Source organism: Lissotriton vulgaris, chromosome 6 (genome assembly GCF_964263255.1).
Source record: "Lissotriton vulgaris chromosome 6, aLisVul1.2, whole genome shotgun sequence".
NCBI lineage: Eukaryota > Metazoa > Chordata > Amphibia > Caudata > Salamandridae > Lissotriton > Lissotriton vulgaris.
Window position 1 is genome coordinate 1,475,990,996 of NC_141694.1, and position 17,877 is coordinate 1,476,008,872.

General features: G+C 47.7%; 1 protein-coding gene across 3 annotated transcripts in view; it reads right to left on the reverse strand.

Annotated features, from left to right (window-relative positions):
- Positions 1–17,877, reverse strand: part of UGP2 (UDP-glucose pyrophosphorylase 2) — a 534,584-nt gene that overhangs the window by 82,112 nt on the left and 434,595 nt on the right. For all 3 annotated transcript variants that reach the window (XM_086927618.1, XM_086927620.1, XM_086927619.1), the window contains exon 8: positions 16,861–17,103. In XM_086927618.1, coding sequence (XP_086783744.1) covers positions 16,861–17,103 — 243 coding nt within the window. The remainder of the gene's footprint in view (positions 1–16,860; positions 17,104–17,877) is intronic.

Sequence of the window (17,877 nt, forward strand, 5' to 3'; positions counted from 1 at the left end):
CTTCCCCCCCTCCCCCCTCCCCTGTGGATCAACAAGAACGGAGCAATTGACATCTAGAGCGGCTCCGGTGTGCCTTGTTTGTCTGCTTGTGTGTTTTGGGCAACCACTGCGCAACTCTGGAGGTGCCTGATTTGAGCAGCAGCGTCAGTGGCGACTCGGAAGGTAACTGCAAGCAAAGCTTTTATTCCAAATTCTCATGCCGATTCCTCACTCTTTGCATACTGCACGCAAAACTATTTGAGCAGCGTCAGGGGAGACTCGGAAAGTAACTGCACGCAAATCTATCATCTTAAATACTTATGCCGGTTTCTCACTCTCTGCACGGAATTATGCACGAAAAAATGCTACTTTAAACACACATGCCGGTTTGTTTTACTCTATGTCCGGAATTTTAAGCTGATATCTGCGTGATTTGTATTTTCGCGGGCTTTGCGGTGGTTTTTCACTCTCCATTGGCTAATAGGGCTGGGGCCATAAACCGGAGCCATAAATCGCCCCCCTGCCCACCAGATGACCATGAGGCTACATACCAACGCGGTCAGGGATCAGCAAAACAGAGATAAGCCTCTCTCCTCACCATCAAGCAGCATAGAAGCTGAACTCTATCCTCCCCTTCAAGCAACATGGAAGATGGACTAACTCGACCCTCCCAGAGTAGAAAGGGAAACTATACTCTGTAATCACTACAATTTGGCGGCCATTTTAGACTGGTCTCTCTCCCTCTCCCTCTCTCTTTGTCGGCCATCATGGACTAGTCTTTTTCACTATTCGACCACACTCTAAGAGCTGGCCTCTTTAGACTATTCTCAACTAGAGAATGTCTGCCTTTTAGTGCAGTATTATACATCTACTTGTATTTAACGCACCGATCATTAGCTCATATATTTCTTGCTGCTCTCCAGTCTCATTTTTGACTCATTTAGCTCTTTGTTTGCACCTCTATTTTGTTCCAGTATATCATTAGTAATATAATAATAAAGATCTTTATTCGGCTTATTCACAATGGAAAAACCATAAAAGAGACAGATAATATCATATATTGCATTTTTGCATATTAAAAAAGTACACGCATTTCATGACATTTCATATGAGAATAGCTGATAAGTTAAAAAAGAATTAGTTAAAATATAGGGAACCGCTCAAAGTGACCTTAATGAGGATTTTTACAGGTTTTTTCTATGTTTCATAATGCATTTTAAAAAATTGCTAACAAAGTAACAGACATTTTCAGTTTCCAACATTTGGAGTCTTAAGAGGGCGGGTCTGCATTGTCTCAACCCCCAGGTCCTTAGTATTGGTAATAGCCAAGTCTTTCTGTGGGCTTGATGGAATTTACAGAGCATGATCACATGCAAGTTGGATTGTGTTGATAAACCATCACACGGGCAGGGCGGAAGAGTAGCATTCCAACAGTTTTTCAACGGGAAAGTAACCAGTCTAAAAAAAGTGTTTAGCCTAAATCTTGTTATTAGCATTCTTTCGTAACTTGATATTTGAAGTGTCAGATACAGATGAATGCCATAGGCTATTTGAATCATGTTAGCATGCGCAACTGCCGTTTTTGTTGAATTAGATGCAAGTCTTAGAGATTCCAAATGTCTTAGTGCTGATTGTTTGAGATCTCTTTTAGAAATGTCTGTTATAGATTCTGGATCCAAGTAGTAGTTCTCAAATCCTAGATCTTTAAAAAAAATTCTTACATAAAGGAGCCACTTTATTTTTGATGATTTGTCCAGGTTCATTGAATCAGCAATAATGGATTGAGTCAGTGCGTTTTTATCGGATTTCCAGATACGGCGCCACAACATCACTGGTTCTATTTTGATTAGGTCCTCTATATAGGGTATGCCTAGTTCTAAATGCATTGCATATGTTGAGGTACCTTTAGGAGTAGCTAATAAGAATCTCAGAAAGACGTTTTCCGCCTTCTGAATAGAGCTAGTGTCAGTGTAACCCCAGACTCCCGCACCGTATAATGCGATTGCCTGGCATTTGGCATTGTAGATCTTTAATAGCTCCACTGGGGGCCTTTTTCCTAGTCTCTGAGAAAAGCTCGTTAGAGCGGCAATTGATCTCTTGAATAGGTGTGCCCTTGTGTTCACTGCTGGCTTCCAGGTCAGTTGGTCATCTATCATGACACCCAGATATGGGTATTGAGGGGTGGCCTCAAGCTTTTGATTATCGAGGTGAATGGGTTTTATTCTTTTTTGCCCCCTGCCTGCCGTCATTACGAACGTTTTCTTCACGTTCACCCTTAGATCAAGGTTGCCCATAAAGGTCGTGTACCTGTTCAATGATTGCTGGAGCTCACGGGGAGTTCGTGCGAGGATGACGGCGTCATCCGCATAGAGCAGGGCAGGGATCAGGCGTCGATTTATGCGTGGGAGGTCCTGAGCCCCCCTCAACATCTCCCCCTCCAGACCATTAGTGTAGAGTGAGAAGAGGAAGGGGGCCAGGACACATCCCTGCCTGACTCCACGCCCTACGCTAAACGGGGACGTCAGCTCTCCGTTTAAGCCAAAACGTACTCTGGCCGTTGCCCCGATATAGAGCTCTCTTAGAAAGTCCAAAAGAGGGAGGTCTACTCCCAATTGGGCTAGGACTTTCCACAGCTTTGCGTGCGAGACGCAGTCAAAAGCTGCGGATAGGTCGACCAAGACCATATAGATCTTAGTTGGGATGGCCTGCGTATATTTGCCCATTATTAGGGTAAGATTGAGGACCTGCTCTAATGTACCGAAGCCCTCACGGAAACCAAATTGAATATCAGAGATAATGCCTCGGTCCTCACTCCACTGCTGGAGACGCTCTAGGATGACTCTCCCCACTACTTTCCCTAGCGAGTCCAGCAATGAAATTGGCCGATAACATTTCGCGTCTTGGCGGTCCCCTTTTTTGAAAATGGGGACCATTATTGATTTAGTCCAAGAGCTTAGGATTCCCTCATTCGCAGCCGCTGTACAGACTCTCGTTAGAATGGGGGCCCAGAGATCTAGGTTGTTTTTAAAAAAGTTACTGGGACCCCGTCAGGGCCGGGAGCTTTACCTGGTTTACTTTTCTGCAATGCCTCCAAGAGGTCTGGAATATCAAAAAGAAGCGGGATGGGGTACTGGGCTTTTAAGGGCAATGGGTCTGTGGATGAAGTGTTTTTAAAGATCTCCGAGAAATGTGTAACCCAAGTGTTCTCATCGATGGCGACTTCTATTTTAGGGATGCCAGTTTCTGAGAGATAAGGAGTTCTGACTGTGCGCCAAAAAAGCTCACTATTTTTTGAGACGGCACCCTTATGGAGGTCGTCCCAAAGTTTCTGCTTGAGTTGGGCAGTTCTCAGTTTTCGTTCCCCTATGTATTGGCGCCTTAGGAGTTGAATTTGGGCTGCGTCTCGCGGTTTATTATGGAGTGCTAGTTTTAGTTTTGTTAGTGCGGCTGTGCAGTTATGATTAAACCATTTCTGTTTTGCAGTGTGATTTGCTTTAGGTTTTGAGGTAAGTAAGTCCTTTGTGAAATCCAGAATTGGTTTAAAATTCGTTAGGACTTCCTTATGGCTTGATGAAAGGTCCAGACATTTTAGGATATTTGGATAAGCCAGAGTTATTAATTTTTTTGTGGTTTCAGTGGGATTAATTTTTGCCCATTTAATTGTAAACCCATTGTGTTTACCAACCTCTATTTTATTCTGTGCGAGGGTGGTCGCTATATCCGAATTATGGGTGGTGGTTGCAGACATATAAAGCTTAATCGTTAAGGCTGAATGATCGCTGAGCGGATTATCAATGACCCCGAAATCCTTAACTATGTTTGTCAGGCCAGGGGAAAGAAATATAAAATCAACTGTTGTTTGATGGCCTCTACCCACGTAGGTCGGGCTGAATATGTTAGGATCTGCGTCGTGATGATTAACAATATGCAGATCCAGATCTGAAAGGACAGCATTTAGAATATTTCCCAATTTATTATGTGCGAAGTGCGCTAACGGGGCACCGATTTCATCCGCCATCCCACAACAGAGTGGGTTAGTCATTGAGCAAGGATGGAGGTTGAAATCTCCTCCCCAGATTAAGTGGGTTGCCCCTTTGCCAGTTCTCCATTGGTAAAATTGTTTTAATTTCTCATGTATACTTATGAGGAGAGTTATGAAATTTTCTTCCGATAGGTTATTATATACGTTGGTCAAAATAATGGTTTCTTTATTAGAAAAGGTGAATGAGAGAATTTGATGATTAGAATCCTGGGAAACTATGACCACTTTAATGAGGGTTAGGGTGTTCGCTATATAAGTTACTAGCCCACCTTTGGGTCTTCCCATTAGGCTACTTAATGCTGGTACAAAATAGGTTTTATAACCTTGTAAGTGTAGTTCTTCTGTTAACCAGGTCTCTTGGAGACAGATTATTTGGTAAGGTTTTAAGAAATTTTGCGCAGACCCGTCCTCAATTTTGGATCGAAGGCCTGCGATGTTCCAATAGAGTATGGCGATTGGCGAGGACTCATCATTTAGTTGTTCTGTTAAAGCTATGGCTTCAACATTCATGGGTCCTGAGGGAATATTCGAGGTCTGCGGGGAGAGGGATACATGCAGGTCATTGGGTAGGCTTTCTGTTAGTGGTCAGTCGACCATTTCAAGGCCACTATACCTATTATACAACGGGATGTTGTGCCAAGGATCCCACCGGGATTGGTCCCTGATTAACGGCCATTGTGTGTAGGGTCTTCTATCTTCCCATCGTCCCCCCTGATGGCGTGGTCTTACTGTATGCCAGGAAAAATCTGGGTCATGTGCGCTAGGGGGGCCATGATATCTGGGGTTTGGTAAGTCCTCCTGTCTGGGAAATGGAACGGTCCAGGGAGGCTCTTGTTCCTGGATGAATCCATCCAGTTGCCTAAAGGGATAGAAAAAGGAAAGTGACTTGATCTTGATGCCTCCATTTGAGGCAATATCTTCCCAAGCGCAGACGTAGTCTGCTATGCGTGGGTCCTCAAAAGTAATCACTATACAGTCCCCGGGGATCGTCTTTCTGGTGTTACCCACCCATGGAACCCTAGCAACAGATCTGATCCTTCCACGCCAGGTAGATGGAATCGGGCGATTCGTCTGGAGCCAATGCTGGGCCTTATTTTTTAGGGACCAGCCAGGTTCCGAGCTAAGGTCAGTTAACTCAGGAACACCAGCCATGACCACCACATACGGTGAAGCCTCAGGAGGAAAATCTGCTGGGAGTCTTGGAGGGCCAAAATTCTTTGCAGTATTTCTCTTGGGCCTGTCCGAGGGGGGTTTTGAAGCTGGGACCTGAGGGACCGGTGTTTTAGTTAATGGTTTATTTATGTTTTTACCAAGAGTTTTGTTCGCGGATTTGTTGGGTACCTCAAGGTTTGGGGCAGATGTAATTGCCGCACCTGGGGAGGTCAATGTGATGGTCTGTTTTGAGTTGTTAGAGATACTCGGGGCAGTAGCTTTTTATGATGTTCTCGCTAAATTTGGTGTATTATTGGTAATGGGGACACTGGGCGTTGTTATCTGAAGTGTCTTTTGTTGGAGATTAAGCGAGGGTGGATTTGCATTGGCAGTTTTAGTGATAACTGGCTTTTTCATGTTATTTCCTCCTGCTTTTTGTGGACCTGACAGGAGGTTCGGCTGTTGAGTTTTTATAAGTTTAGAGATTTGTGACTCCAGGTGTGCTAATCGCTGTTCTAGGGGTTGTAGTGCTTGTTTGAATACGATGGCTATCTTGGTCAGTGTTAGTTCGGGAACCTCCATATCACTCAGGCCCTCATGGGTTTGTGTGGAGGTAGGAGGGTCTGGAATTCTCGGGATCAGTGTTTCATTCTCTGGTTGATGGACTGACACTGAGACTTCTATTTGTTCTACCCTACCTCTGGGGCAGTCCCTTCAACAGGGGTAGAGTCAGTTCCCTGAGGAGGCTGGCTCTCACCTAGTGTCTGGGAGGGGGAAGACTCTTCTTCCTCCTCAATGCTCTCTGTTTGAGTGGAGTGATCCATTGTTTCAGGCTTCACAACCTCACTATCTGTCTGAGTAGAGGCTGAGACCATTTCAACCTTGCCAACCTTTTCAGGAGGGCACTCAGTCTGTGTTTGGGCTGTGACTGTCACAGCCCTCCTATCCTGTTCTGGAAAGTCTGTCTGAGCCTGGGCAGTGGCTACCACTGCCCTTCCAACCTTTTCAGGGAGGAATGGTGCTTGGACTGGGGCTGCAGCTATTACTGCCCCACTAACCTGTCTGGATAGGCCTATCATTCTGGAATGAGTTTCTTGCTCCACCTCAGCCCATGCTGAGAGTTCCAGGTCATTCCCTAGTAAGCAATCTACAGGTAGGTTATCTGTCACTGCCACTCTCATGGGCCCTGTGACATTACCCCAGCTGAGCTTGACTACTGCCATGGGATGCCTTCTCTTCATTCCATGAATGTCTGTCACCTGATAAGTAAAACCAGGGGTCAGTTGAGCAGAGGGGACCAGATGGTCACTCACCATGGTGAGGCTGGCCCCTGTGTCTCTGAATGCCTCAACTTTCTGACCATTCACTAAAACTTCTTGTCTATACTTTCCCAAAATGTGGGGTCCAGTAGTGAAGTTGGCAAACCCCATGCCAGTCTCACAGACAAGAGTGTGGTCAGGGAACCTGGCTAGGCCATAGTCCTCCTGATTGCCCAAAGTAATGCCCACCACATTCTTGGGGGCACTCCCACCACCTGGGGGATTACCACTAGTGGTAACAGGAGGTCTGGGAGTGTTACTTGGGGGTATGTTTTCCTTATTGCTATTTTTAGGGCACTTGGCATCACTTTTGTAATGGCCCACCTGTTTACAGGTATGGCAATAAGGTTTCTTCTGTTCTGAAGGAGTGTTCTGGGACCCACCACCCTTGTTGGAGTTTTGGGGCCCTTGGGAAGTCTTCTCTGTGGATTTATCCCCACCCTTCTCTTGAGGCTTGGTTGATTCCTTTTTCTGGTCACCACCCTGGTTTCTAGGCCTAACCCTGGTTCTGACCCATTTGTCTGCCCTCTTACCCAATTCCTGTGGAGAGGTCAGATCAGAGTCTACCAGGTGCTGGTGTAATAACTGGTTCTGACAATTATTTAAGATTTGCTCCCTTATAATTAGATTATACAATCCTTTAAAATCAGTAACCTTACTACCCAGTAGCCAGCCTTCAAAAGCCTTAGTGGCACAATCAACAAAGTCAGACCAATCTTGAGACTGCGTTTTCTGGGTATCCCTGAACAGCACCCTGTACTGCTCAGTGGTTAGGCCGAACCCTTCAACGAGTGTATTTTTCAAGACTTGGTAATCGTTAGCGTCCTCCACCCTTGTGGTGAGGAGCTTGTCTCTTCCTTTTCCTTCAAAGGAGAGCCACAAGATAGCTGCCCACTGACTCTGGGGAACACCCTGCACAGTGCAGGCCCTCTCCAAAGCAGTAATCCATTTGTGGATGTCGTCCCCTTGTTTAAAGGGGGGCACTATCTTACCAAGGTGTTTCGCATCGAAACTCTTTTCCCTATTACTAGGTACATTGCTGCCACCAGTGGGGACTGCCCCACTTAACTGTTGCTCTCTAGCAAAGGCAAGCCTTTCTTTGGCCAGGGCAAGTTCTTCCCTTTCAATCCTTAGATTGGCTGCCCTTTCCTTAGCTTCGTACACTCTCCTCTGGGGGGACGTCATCCCTCTCTGAGAAGAGTTGTGAGAGCCATTGGTTTGAAGGGATCTGCCAGAGTCTCTTGACAGAGATCGGGCTCGTCCATTCTCAATGTTAAGCTGACCTGATAGTGGCCCCAGGGGTCCCCCAGTACCGCTATCATGTTTGCTTAAGTTGGACCTGCTTAGTCTGACGACTTCTACCTGTCCCTTATCTGCCTCATCCCCAGAGGGATCCTCATCCTCATCCTCCTCCACATCTTCGTTCTCAGTTGCGAGGTGGATGAGGTCAGGATCGTCTCGGGTTCCCTCGAGGGGAGGCATGTCTCCTTCTGGATTAGAAGAGCTACGAAGTTTCTCAGCTCTTCTCGCATCATAAGTCTCCAAGAGACCAATCAGAAAGGACGTTGTGGGGTTAGACCCCTGCTGAATCTTCCTGGAGTGACACAGTCGTCTTAACTCCTTGAAGCTCAGCACAGTATATCCTGAAGGGATGACCTGTGGAGGGTCAACTGACACAAGGGGAGACCCAGAGTTTCCTCCTTTGTCCGACATACTGTTTCTAGTGTGGTGTAAGTGATGCACCTACCTACACTACGTGTTTACCTACTGTACCCTTGCTAAGAGTTGTAGCCAAGGTGTGCTAAGCCTTGAGGAGCTACAACAGCTGGTTCAGTAGAACTCAGAGTATTCTAAGCTTTTAGTTATATGTACTAACAGTACTTGTGCGATCTTTCAACAAGATATTCTTAGGATACGTGTGGTAAAACAACAGCAAGCTCAAATCCCAACCGCTGCTCACCAATGTGAGAAGTTGGCCCGATATGCAACGTTCGCTATTCTAGCGACCGCTATGTATCGTTCCAACGACCCTTATGGTGTTTGGTTGTAAGTCAACCTATAGACCAGCTATCCTAGTAGCGTGGATACGAGCAGTCTAAGGCTAAAGACTCGAGAGGGCGCGTTAAGCCAGCTGTTTACCACACATGTACCCCTTGAACACCCAGTGAAAGGACACCACACAAGTGTTATGAAAATAAACAGTATATTTATTAAGAATCACAACAGCCCTGTACTCTTTATGAGGACAGGGTACTAAGCACAAACCAAATCTCTTTAGCAAATACTTCAAGTGCACAATTAAAACAAGTGTCCGAGGACACGGAAAGATTAAGGTCTCGGGCGGACCCGATAAGGCAAGTCGGAAGCGAGGGACTCAGGACCCTAGAGTAAGGAGGCTATGCAGGCACCGAAATGCCGAGTTACCTAGCCACGAGGGCTGCGGCTGCACAAGTCTTACAGGCGTCGGGGTCTTCGCTGACGAGCCAGGAGCCGGAAGAAAAGGAGTTGCTGGCCGGCGACCAGTGCTGAATAGCTCGTAGAGATCCAAGCCTGGATCGGAGATTGATGAAACCTGAAAGCAGAGGGGACCAAGTTCGTACTACTAGCCAGTAGTCAGAGGGTACCAGGAAGGCACCGGTTGGCCGTCACCTCGACCAGGTGAGTGGGCGACGCTAGGCTCTGCAGTCTCACGGACCAGGAGGCGTTGTCGGCGACCACGGCGGAGGTGCGAGCTGTCCCACGAAGGATGATGCTGTCGGCGTCGCTGGGCCCAGGATGGGGCAACAAGCCTTGGCAGATCTCAGGGCCACGTGGTGGGCCTAAGATGGCGTCTTGAGTGGACCAGGAGGGTCCGGGGTGCTTCTCGCAAAGATGGAAGCAAGGGCCAGTCTGGAGCAACCAGACCAGCAGTGATGATTCTCGGATGTCGTCACAGAAGGGCACAAGCCAGCGGCTAGTGACCAGACAACGTGCTGAGCAGCGAGCAGAAGGGCCCCACGCAGATCGTGGAGATGCTGGGAGACTGCACTTCGGTGCTGGAGCGGCTCAGGGTCGGGGCTTCTCGGACCCCAGAGCACTCACCAGAGGGTTACCTCGATGGTCGTGCTGGCTTTAAGAGCGTGCAGGTTCTGATGATGGCCGGTCCCTCGAGGTCTCGTCGCACCCACAGATCACAGCTGAGCTGATGACGTGGGTAGAGGTCAGAGGTGCCAGGGAAGCCGGTTCTCGTCGAGCTGGGCCGTCGGATTCCTTGAGGAAGGACTTACAGCAAACCGCAGAGTTCTTAGTTGGTGCCCACTGATGCAGGGTGACTACTCCTTAGTCACAAGGGAGAAATCTTGAGAAGAGTCTTGAATGTCCTTTCGTAGAAAGTAGTTCTTGAATCAAAGATGATCTAATTTGGAAGGGTCCCCGCTCCGGTCTTTATTCTAAAGAAAGGGGTGGGTACATGACTAGGTCCTGCCCTAAGGGTAGGACCAGGAAGGGGGGTAGTTACACCCCTCTCCCCTGCCGGACTTTCCCCAGGCCAGGGCTGTCGCCCCTGGAACTGGTTCTAACCGGCAGATGCGTAGTGAGCACCGGGGTGCCACTCCGCAGTCACCTTCTCGCCAAAGCCCTACCTACCCAGAATACACAAACCCTGTCTGGGACGGTGCGAACACCGCCCTCGACAGGAAACCCTTTGTCCAAGTGCTCCTCGCTGGAAGGACTCCCAGCAGCAGGAGGTCAGACTCGTGTCTGTGGTGGCAGCATCCATTTTGTGGAGCTGAGGCTTCAGTTAACTTTAACCGGGGTTCACAGTTACGTACATGTCGTGTCCCTCTAGAAGGGTGGGATGCTAACCTCATCGCCAGAATTGGTGAGAGGGCAGCACCCCGATTTGTATGACACCTTACTCGACATGCCTTGATAACGCGACACCGGAGTTACCGATATGGTACGCGTTATCATGGAACAGCTATTGGGTCTTGATTCCGCAAGCTGCAACCGGGCTCGGCTCGGGCCTGAACCTAGCTCACACGAGCCCACGCACTCTGCCTTCAGGATCGTTAAGGCCTGCCATAGGAGTGACTGATAGGAACTCGGGTGTCCATTGTATGGTTAGATATAGAGCTACTATACCTAAAGCGAAGGGTGGGTACACGTCTTCGCCCCAGCTGTCGTGCAGCCAGTTGTGTCAAATTTAGGAGGCCAGCCAGGGGTGGCATAATACATGCTTCAGCCCCTGGCGGCCCTGGGTACACCTATGCCCTGCGTTACGGGGTCTGATAAGGTGGCCCAGTACCAATTGGAAATGTACCTAGGGTACATGGAATCCATTTTAAAGAGAGAGCAGTAGGCCTGGGGTCCTGATTGGCAGGATCCCAGGTCGACTATGTCCAAAACCAGCTAAAACACAGGGCAAAAAAGTTGGGGGCAACCATAGTCAGGAGGTACCTTCCTACAGAGGTGACAGAGTAGTGGCCCAGTCCAGTCTCTTACGTTAGTATTATACTTCTACTTGTATACTGTACAATTGTTATAAGCTGCACCCATTTCACTTTCTATTTTTGTATTGCACCGATTACTACCTCATATTTTTATATATATATCTTTTTCTTTTTGTAAGTGGCACCCATTTCACTTTTTTCCCTGGACTGCACCAATTACTACCTCCTATATTTTGATTATGTTGGCTGCTCACTAGTGTCACTTCTGTTTCCATGTAACTTACCGTTTGCCTCTATTTTTGTATTGCACCGATTACTACCTCATATTTTTATATATTTATATATCTTTTTCCTTTTGTAAGCTGCACCCATTTGCAGCTTACAGCGTACCGATTGCTACCTCATATATTTTGATTGCTCACTAATGTCACTAATGTCATTTTTTATTCTGACTGCTACCTCATATACTCAGTCTGCTCACCATTGTCACTATCGTTACATGTAATTTGTTGTTTGCACTTGTTTTTGCTCCTGTTATCATTATTGTACACCCTCCTACGCCTACCTCTACCCAACATGGATCTCATCGGCAAACACACTTATAAAATCATCTACCCACCATTACCCAACAAAAAAGCCGCTAAGCGCTTTAAACATAACTTCCTTAGGACCCACCCTGAAACCCCCTTTGTCGACACCTATTTCTCACCGGTGAATGGATCCATGAATATTGACATCATCTTCCACACCACACGGAGAGTCCAATGGAGAAAAGTGTTCTGCACCTTACTCACCGTCTCCTCTACCAGGAAATCCGCTCATGGCTCAACACTCTCCATCACACCATCTCAACTCTTCCCAGGCAGAACCACCATCACTATCTACAATAACGGGATTGTCCTAATTCAATCCACAGACAGGAACCTGGAACTACTAGACAACATGTTCCCCACCTTCAAACAGCACCTCTCCAATCCACGGACCCCCACTCACAGCACCCCCAGTCCTCTCATCCCTAACCGCACAGCCTCCAATCACAACCCAGCTAACATAGCTCAGCCCCAAAACGACACACACCTCTCCGCTACCCCCAGCACCTTAATCACCCACCGACCTATTGTAGCTGCCCCACACCTCTCAATCACAGACAGACCTCTCCCCCATGTACACCAGCCGCACCCCATCACAGCTGAGGAACATCCCACAGCTCTCCCCTCCCCAATACGCGGTAATCAGTCACCCTCCTGATCATACTTCCCATTGCATACCACCCGTTCATATCCCCCAAATTCCTCCATGCACTAGCGAAGATCACCCCCCTTTGCTCACTACCGTTATCCCCACCCTCCTCACCCCCCACCACACAACCTCTGCGAACGTCGCAGATGCTGCTGTAATCGATCACCCATCCGATCTTACTTCCCCACACCCCTCATGCATTGGCGATTATCATCCCCCTTCACACATCACCAATACCCCCACCCTCCTTACTCCCCACCCCGCTCCTCACACAAGTCGCGCAGAACCCACCTCCACCACCTTGAGCATACCTCCCGCGTCCCGCGACATGACCAACCCTCACCCTCTCTCCCCCCCCACTCTCACTCCCCACTACCCCACCCCATCGGCCAGACTCACGGAACACACCACCTCCCTCAACATAACCCCTTATCCTTTATCCCCTCCCATTCTTAGCCCTCACCCCCGTATTGTCACTCCTTCCCTCTCCAGTCTACATTCATCCCTCAACTCACCCACACCGTCTACCACAAGCGCCATCACTCACGCTATCAACCGCCCCCTGTCCTCATCCCCGCCCCCTATTCACAAACTCTCTCATCCTTCGAACGCTACCCCACCTACTCGGACCGCAGAGCCCTGCTCCATCGCGCCCACATCCCGTCACATTCGATCCATTTCCCACCCCATTACCCGACTCAAACACTCACCCACTGCTCTCACTTCAAATTCCATCCCCAATCCAACACTGGACATGATCATCTCCACCCTCCTACAAGTCAAGGAAGAGCTCCACACCATCAAAGAACTTCTTCTCACACACCCCAGGCACCCACTTCCCTACACTTCCCCGCCCAACAAGGACTCCATTCGCCCCTCAAACCGTTCCACCCTGCTCTCCCCGCGCTGGCCCTCTATCCCTGATCGCAAGGCCACCGGCCGTCCCCGTCGCACCCTAAACACCCTTTCGGGCAGAGACTTACACAATCTCCTCTGCTCTTATGGCCCAGGTCCCACAAAACGCTCACCCACAACACACCTCCCCATACCCACGATTCGCACAAATCCCCTCAGGCCACCCACACTGAGCAACAGAAGTTCTGTCCCCTGTAATCTCAAAAATATCCCCCTCTCCTTAGAACATTCTCCCACCCTCCTCACCCCTAGACTAAAGTGTATCCTGCTCAACTGCAGATCGGCCCGGAGACACTCCTCTGGCATCGCGGAGCTCATCTTATCAAGGGGCATTGATCTAGCCATTCTGACTGAAACATGGTTAACTGAAACATCCACACCTATAATGGACATACTAGTCCCCCCCAACTATCGCATTATTAGACTCAACAGGAATGGCAAGACGGGCGGGGGAATCGCATGCATCTACAAGAGCAACCTAGCTGTCACTGAAGGCCCCTCCCCCTCCCTCTCCTCCTGCGAACTCATCTGCCTTGAGATTACTAGTGAGGGCAAACCTGTGTGCTCCCTTCATGTTATTTACCACCCACCCGGTGACAACTTCATCTTCTCCCAACAATTAATGGGCACGATATCCACCAACGCCGGTCGACAGCTCAATCAAATTTACTTGGGAGACTTCAACCTCCACTGGAATGACCAGAAAGACACTGTGGTGAAGAGCCTTAAGACGTTCCTCGACGCGCTTGACCTCACCCAAATCTGCAACGGTCCGACACATGAAAAAGGCTCTATCATTGACCTTATCATCGCCAAAGAAGACTCTACCCAACTAGTCGCAATCGAACCATGTGACTGGTCAGACCACCACATCATCACCTTCTTCATCAACGAAAAAGTCAAACTTAAACCGGCGCAACCTGCCAAAACCAAGATTTGGAAGAGGGACCTGAAGAACCTTAACCCAAAGTCCTTGCCTGCCCACACAGGCAGTCTCCTTCTTCCCCCGACGTCTCTGATGTGCATTCATTGACCAACCGCTACCTAGACTCCATGTCTACAATAATCAATGAAGCCGCACCCTTGCAACTGAAGAGAGTCTCCACCAAGAACTCGAACCCATGGTACGATGGCAGACTCAATGAAGACAGACGTGTGATGCGCTTAGCTGAGCGCGCGTGGAGATCGGACCCCTCAGCACTGAACCTTAGAACGCTTAAGAGTAAGAGAAACGCTTACTTCAGAAAAATCAAACGCTCGAAATCAATATTCTTTAGCCAACAACTGGATCAAGCTAAAAACCGACCAAAAAAACTGTTCGAGTTAGTCAAAACCCAAACCAAAATGCAACCTCCACAACCCAACAACTTAACAAAGGCTATCCCAAGTTGCGAAGACTTCTCTGCTTTCTTCAAGCAAAAGAACGACACTATAAGAAGCAATCTCATCAAGGATGCACGTCGATTCGCCGGCTCCATATGCATAACTAACACTCATGCTAAAAACAACGCTTCATGGACATCCTTTGACACCTATTCCGAAGAATCAATTCACAAGCTGCTGGTCACCTTGAAACCCGCCAATCATCACACAGACCCCCTACCTGCCAATGCTGTTAAAGTCCTCACCCCCCTGTTCCTCCCACTCTGGACTAAAATCATCAACTGTTCCCTGCAACAAGGGCTTATCCCAGACTCCCTCAAGATTGGGCAAGTCACGCCTATACTCAAGAAACCCACAGCTGACCCGGCCGACCTAAACAACTATCGTCCTATCACCAACATCACCACTCTAGCAAAACTGTTAGAAAAATGCGTGCAACTCCAACTGACAAAACACATTGAGCAGTTTGACCTCCTCAACTCTCACCAATCCGGATTCAGAGCAAAGCATAGCACGGAAACGGCCATGACACACATAATAGATGATGCCCTCCAAATCCTTGATCACAATGAGTCTTGCCTTCTCATCCTTCTTGACCTTTCTTCAGCATTTGATACGGTCAAACACGAGAATCTACTGGAGCTCCTAAATACCAGAATGGGCATATCCGGGACGGTTCTCAAATGGCTCACGTCCTTTCTGCACAACCGTTCTCAGAGGTTCAAGATCAACAACGCACTGTCCTCGCCTGTGCCAGTAACACTGGGCGTCCCGCAAGGCTCCTCCCTATCCCCCACATTGTTCAACCTCGTCATGGAACCACTCACCACCTTGCTTCAATCTTCTAAGGTACATTTCCATATGTACGCCGATGACACTCAGCTCTACCTCAAGCTTCAATCCCCTGAAGACATCAAACTGCTGAATGCCACACTAAGAAACACCCAAGCTTGGCTGGCCGACAATCACCTCAAACTAAATGCTCTGAAAACTGAGTTCCTTCTGATGTCTCCTCCTGCGAAAAAGGCCATCACCCAAACCTGGCTCAATCATCTAACCGCACTCAATGTCCAACCCACCATCGTGGACTCAGCGAAATCCCTTGGCATCACACTGGACTGCAATCTCGACATGCAGCAACATATTAGCATAGCAACTAAAGGAGCCAAATCAACACGTTGAGAAAACTCAAACCCTTCCTACCACCCAAGGACTTCCAAACTGTGGTACAAGCCTTAGTCATTCCTCGCATAGACTACGGAATTGTGGCTCTCAGCGGGCTCCCCCTGACAACAACGGCTCCCCTAAGAGCCTCCCTGAACGCGGCCGCGAGACTCATCACTGGCTCAAGAAAACACTCGCATATATCCCCTGACTTAAAAGCCCTGAACTGGCTGCCTATTGAAGCCAGAATTCAGTTGAAAATTGCCTGTATGACACACTCGGCCGTACACCACAAGGCACCCAACTACCTCTCTCATAAGCTGACCATATCAGGAGGCTCAAGATCCAACAGAAGCACAAACACTCTCCTCCTGAAACCACGGAGATTCCGGAAGGAAAAAACATACAAACGCTCCTTCTCTGGAATGGCACCTAGGATCTGGAATGCACTCCCGCCAGAAACCAGGCTTATCCCGTCCACTATACTCTTCAAGAAAGAGGTGAAGGCCATCCTTATGGCTAAATACACCTAAACACTATTGATACTGGAACAATGACAGTATTTGGCTCCCACATTATCGGCCTCAATAACCTGCAACACACCCACTACTGACTAATGCTTTGCTTTCAACATTGTGTTTACTCACCCTCTGGGGTGCTATAATCTTATCCGCTTAGACATTGTACTGCTTCCATGTTATTGTTTCTTGATTGTTATTACTCTGTATACTCTTGTATGATTGATACCCTATTTTTGCAACTCACTGTCTACGGAATCTCATATTGATTTAAGAGTCTTGTTTATCCTACCTACTGTTTCTGTAAAGCGCTCTGATATCTGCAAAGATCTTGTTCGCGCTATATAAAACTTTAAAAATAAATAAATAAATAAACAAAGAAGTAGTAAAGTTACGAGTGTGGAGTCTCTGCACTCGGAGCAGCATCTCCGTCCAGCGCAGTGCAGAGTGTGCAGTGTGGAGATTCTGCCATGAGTGAAGAGACTCAGCCCTCTGAACGGTATTGCACATTAGCCCCTTTGTGAATCGAGCCCTAAGCCTTCATTTAAGGGTCTCACCATGCGTTCAATCATGTCTGCGAGATCAAACGTTATGCATATAATCAGGAGCCAGAGTCAAAAACATGCCATCTTGTAATGTGCCTTACATTGGTACCTTTCCCAAACAGAAAAGGTAATGACAGTTACCAAAAGCAGTAAAAAAACTTTCACTAAACTCACCTTGGTGAAAGAGCTCCCCAGTTTGACAAGCGGAACAGAGGGGAACTCTCGCTTTTCACTCATGGTCAAGGATCCAGCATTGAGACTATACAAGTTGGACATTACGAGCAGAAGATCAGATGAGGTCTTCACTGGTAAGAACCGGCTGCGGGGCACGTTGATTCCCATCGAATTCTCAAAACTTTTGATTGCCGCTCCGACCGCCGTCTCCAACTGAATAACATTTAAGCCTCCATCTAAAGTCTGCAGAAGAAACAAAACATGTACACGGCATGTTTTAATACTATCCACCGCATGTTTTAATACGATCCAATCTATTGCCACTTCCCCTTTAAATAAGCATCATTAGCCTTCATGCACTATTGAATATAGGAAGCACATGTTTGAGTTCCAAGGCCTAAAAATAGTAGGACCAGCCCCAAACGTAATTGTTTACTAAATTCAGTAGGGTGTGTCCTCTACTTCTTCCATTCAGAAAATATTGAAACAGCATGGTCAGCATTAGAATATGTACCATAGCTACAACCTTCATCAATGGCCAGTATGAATTAACAAGTGTCTTACCCTCAAGCTCTCATACAAGTGCTACGTCGTAGGGAATTTCCCGAGGAATATGAAGCATACTGGCCAGAAGTGAATGGCTGCACCACAAAATTCTAGTTAATCATATGCAGTCAGTTTTGTTATATGCAGTGATGCTGTTCTCCAGACCAGCTGAGCAGCAATAGCACTTTCGCTGCAAAGCATACTGTATATGAAGCAACTGATCACAAATGTGGCACTAACTAATTATGTGGCACTATAGAAGGAGAGATCCTCAAGTAAATACTTCATCTAGAGGAAATCAATAATCAAAGGTAATTACATTTTACATTCTGAGCATTAGATCACAGTTTTTCTTAGTAGGACTAGGTGAATAGCAACATATTGCCTATTCTATAGTCTGCCAGAGGCACTGAAAGATTTTACAAGATTGGAGAGGACACTGTACAGGGTAGTAAGATTATCATGGAAAGG